The sequence below is a fragment of the Borostomias antarcticus genome, assembly GCF_949987555.1.
Source record: "Borostomias antarcticus genome assembly, chromosome: 1".
Classification (NCBI taxonomy): Eukaryota; Metazoa; Chordata; class Actinopteri; order Stomiiformes; family Stomiidae; genus Borostomias; species Borostomias antarcticus.
The window spans coordinates 17075430-17079786 of NC_140234.1; the positions used below are offsets into that span (position 1 = coordinate 17075430).

Sequence of the window (4357 nt, forward strand, 5' to 3'; positions counted from 1 at the left end):
TACCATGAATCGGTATTGGGATTGATCAAGGGCGAATGTGAAATAGCAGCCACAAACTCAGCGGGTTATCCGAGATGCGGCAGCGGCCAAAGCTCCTGCTGGCGGGGAGTGAAGCTTTTCAACTCGCCTGTCACGCTCCCTGGAGGAATTGAGCCTGGCTACAATAACGTTATCGCGAACGGAATGAATACCATCTACTAGCAAACAAAACATGTTCAGCTATAATTAACCTGTTAAAACTAAGATGCCTGGATAAAAAAGAATGTCTCCAATGGATATATTTGACAAAAACAGGTTAATATGCAAGCCGGTTTTCATTTCATTGCATTTCACATAAACGTGAACTTGTTCGTGGACGCGCGTAGGACAGAAAAGCACAACTGCGCAAGTACAAAAGTCACCGGAAATAGCCAAATGACTACAAATTTAGCCAAGATGGCGCGGTTCAATAGGGCTTCACTTTAGATTTCGAATCCTGGGGGCTTGGGGTCCGACCCATGACCTCACTAAACATAACTACAAATTCACATTAGTGTTCGTCTGTCATTCTCATTAAATCAGGTGGGTTGATTCAAATTCAAATGTAACATGAACAAGTCCATGTCATGTTGTGTCTGTCACTAAGAACACGTGTTATTTTAGTGAAAAACCGTATACAGGGACGCAGGTGAGGTCTTACATACAATGGTTTAGTGATTGTTGCAGTGCAGTTCAGCATTCAGTAACCCATAATGGGCTACTTTATAGATTTGAGTAGCTAAATCTGTAATGTTTTGTGTTGACAATTTTGTTTCTAAGGAGACTGAACCAGGTCCACCTGCTCAAACAGATGACAGCAAGTGCAGTAGCAACAGCAGTGACAGTACCAGTGACCATGGTGAGACCAGTCCAGTTCAGTGTAGCAATGAAGGCATGGACATTAGTACTTCCAAAAACACCTCTCAGGTGCAACCTTTATGTCAGTTTCCCATGAGGAATGGGAGAAGATTCAATACCCAGCTATAGGCCTACACAGCATATGATTGGATTGAATACTCAATAAAAAAAGACAGTGTATTTTGTTTTGCATGCAGACACTTTTGAGGGGTGTCAACATCCCAGGGGGACAGGCTTGGACAGAGAATCTTTATCGACAAGGGGTTTTCCTGCTGGAAGAATATGCAGAGCCAACTGAGAGAGCACAGCAAGAGCCAGCGGCACATCAGTGCAGTTGTGGCACCAAAATTGACTATTGCACAATTGATTCTACTTTTTTTTCAAGGGGGGACACCCCGCTTTCACCACCATCCCCACTCTGCCATACCTTGCCTTTTGCTGAAATTACGCCACTGGGTCCACCTCTCCCATCGTCTCGCTCATGCTGTTTTCGTCCGTTTATTGGACAGTGTAGGCTATTTGAGGCCAGCCATGTGTCCTACTGCACCTCCCGTAATTGGACACTAGAGGGACACATAGCCCTTCAAATGTAGGCCTAATCCCCACATACATCTACAGTTAACATATGAACTGGGTTCTGTTTGGAACCGTATGTGGGTTTTTTTAGGACCGTTCTTCTATTGCTACAAATGGTTCTATATACTTCCCTCCTCTGTGGATTATGCATCATAAACTGCTAAATTGCATCACTGATTATCGGTTTGCCATGACAAACAGTAGGGCCATGTAGGCTATGCTAATGACAGGAGGCCTGATGTAGCCCAGTTTGAGATCTTTGGAGATCCGCGGCCTGTAGCCTAGGCAATTTGCTTGAATTTAGGTCTGCAGCAGCCTATGAAAGATACATCTGCTGTAGTCTATGAGATATGTTGAAGCGAGACTATCATATCTTAGCCATGCACCTGACTATGAACCTGACTCTGTCTCTTAGGCTATATGAGGGTATGTCAATCAATTGCCTGTATCTTTTCTACCTCAGAAATGTTTCATAGGATATAATTTCTCTCCTGATCTAAACACGAGAGAAAAATGCCCACTACGTCTTCCAAACTACACATGTATGTAACTTTACCTACTGCGCATCGTGATTAGATTACAATGTTACAGCATGAACTGACAATAAAAGATGTATGAGTCATCGTGTAAAAGCCCTCAGTGTGCAGGGAGGCTTGCTAGCCACAGGGGGGCAGGCTAGCCAAGCAGGTCCTGCAGCTCAGGGTATAGCTCTGTGTGATGGCGCTACGACACGACATATGCGTGACTGATGACTGAACAGCATTAGAACCCCCCTCCTCCCCTATGCACACACACACACACATAGTCTACACATATACAGTGCCCACGCACACACACACTCGCACCTACACAAACACAATGCAGTCCTCACATCATAGACTAGCACAGGCCACATACTGACTATAAAGTGTCTGTCACAAGTTTTGTTTGGGGCTGCGTGTGTGCGGGGTGTGCACACGCGTGTCTGTGTGTGCACGCGTGTGCACATGCGTGTGTCTGTGGGTGTATTTACCTACTTTACAATGACCTTGAGCTTGAAAAATGGGACGAGAGGCAGGACAGGGAGGGGGAGAAGAGGGAGAGAGGGAGGGAGGAGAGAGGGAAGGTGTGGGGAAGGACAGCATCAGGGAGAAGAGAGGAGAGGTGGGTGAGAGGAGCACGGAGAAAGAAAGAGAGACTGGTAGAGGGAGAGAGTGAAACGGGGCAGAGAGAGAAGTAGAGGAGGTCATTGAAGGTAGAAGAACAGACGGAGGAGAAGGCAGAGAAAGAGGGGGTGGTAGAGAGAGAGGCACAGAGCGCTAGCGGGACAGAGAGAGGGAGGGGTGAAGAGAGAGAGGGAGGGGTGGAGGAAGAGAGAGGGAGGGGTGGAGGAAGAGAGAGGGAGGGGTGGAGGAAGAGAGAGGGAGGCTGCTGTACTGCAGTATTTCACCTCTTGTAAGAGCAGCCTGATTTAAATCTGCAGCAGTGTTACATCCCGCTGGTGAACCCCTGTAGATAGCTCCACACCCTCTGTTGCCTCTTAGGACTACAGTAACAGGCACACACACACACACACAGTATTCCTACCTAAACACTTACAAACTTATATTCATATCCATAGACAAACATGTACAGTTACATACATGTATAATATATGCAGGTGTACAGTACACAGCCAATGGAGCACCAGATTCTCAGTAAGGAACATGTGCATGTACAGTAAGCTCAATGCCATTTAGAAGATGAGCTGGCTGTGCAAAACTGCTAGCTCTTTAGCTGGCTGTGCAAACTTGCTAGCTCGTTAGCTGGCTGGGCAAACTTGCTAGCTCGTTAGCTGGCTGTGCAAACTTGCTAGCTCGTTAGCTGGCTGTGTTACAGTACTAGCAGGTTAGCTGGTTGTACTCTGTGGTTATCTCTTCTCTGATTGGCTGCCCCGGTACATGAGGGCAAGAAGGCGGGCTGACAGTGACATAGTATTGCTGCAGCCCAGCACGGATAGCTGCTGACTCTGCACGTGCATGACTGTTTAAGTGTGTGTGTGCGCACGCACGCCTCTCAGGGCAGCAGCTGTACCGCAGAAGGAATAGAGAGAGTGAGAGAGAGAAAAAGAGGGAGAGAGAGAGATGAGTGGGGGGAGGAGGGAGGGGGAGAGAGAAAGGTGGGATGAACGAGGGTGGGCTGATGCAGTGCTAAGAGCCGGGCTAGAAGAGTGATTGCAGCAGCAGTGGGAACTTGTCCAGAAACAACAAACTCTGCACACTGCAGAGAGAGGGAGAGAGAGAGGGAGAGAGAGAGAGAGAGAGAGAGAGAGAGAGATGGTGCAGAGCCCATCTCAGACACCCAGCCCTGCTCACACACCTTCAGTGGCTCTCACACACGCACATCTACCACAAATACACACATTTCATACACCTATTCGTACAAACACAGACTTTATACATTTAAATCACGGACACGCGTAGGTAATACTCTCGCAGCAACCTGTCAGACTGTCAGGTTTCCATAACTGCTACTTTGTCACAGCTGCACACTTGGGGGGTAAAAACAAAGACAACCACTTTGGGAAACCAGGAGTGGGTCCAGGCTCCTGTACAAATGTTCTGGTGTTGTGGGTCTAGCCGGTCCAGGCTCCAGTAGAAATGTTCTGCTTACAGTACCTAATGCTCTGATGTTCTGGTGTGGTCCTAGCCGGTCCAGCCTCCAGTATGGACGTCTTGGTGGCCCAGCAGATCAATGCTCTGAATGGAACCACGGTGAAAATCTCCTGCACTTTCACCTCCTGCTACAAGATGGAGAGCAAGCATTTCGCCATGAACTGGACCTACCAGGAGACCTTGAACGACACGGAGGAGATGGTGAGGACTGACCCCCGTGTCCTCGATCTGTAACCCTGAGCCTAACCAATAGATCCTCAGTGGCACACAGG

The 4357-nt window shown here is 47.9% G+C and overlaps 1 protein-coding gene across 1 annotated transcript in view; it reads left to right on the top strand.

The window, feature by feature from the left end:
- Positions 1-3594: 3594 nt before the first annotated feature.
- The window catches only part of scn2b (sodium channel, voltage-gated, type II, beta), a gene marked incomplete at both ends in the record, with an annotated part of 5688 nt that continues 4925 nt past the window's right edge, over positions 3595-4357 (top strand). The window contains 2 exons of the mRNA XM_084442274.1: positions 3595-3604; positions 4120-4286. Of these exons, the coding sequence (XP_084298400.1) occupies positions 3595-3604; positions 4120-4286 (177 nt within the window). The remainder of the gene's footprint in view (positions 3605-4119; positions 4287-4357) is intronic.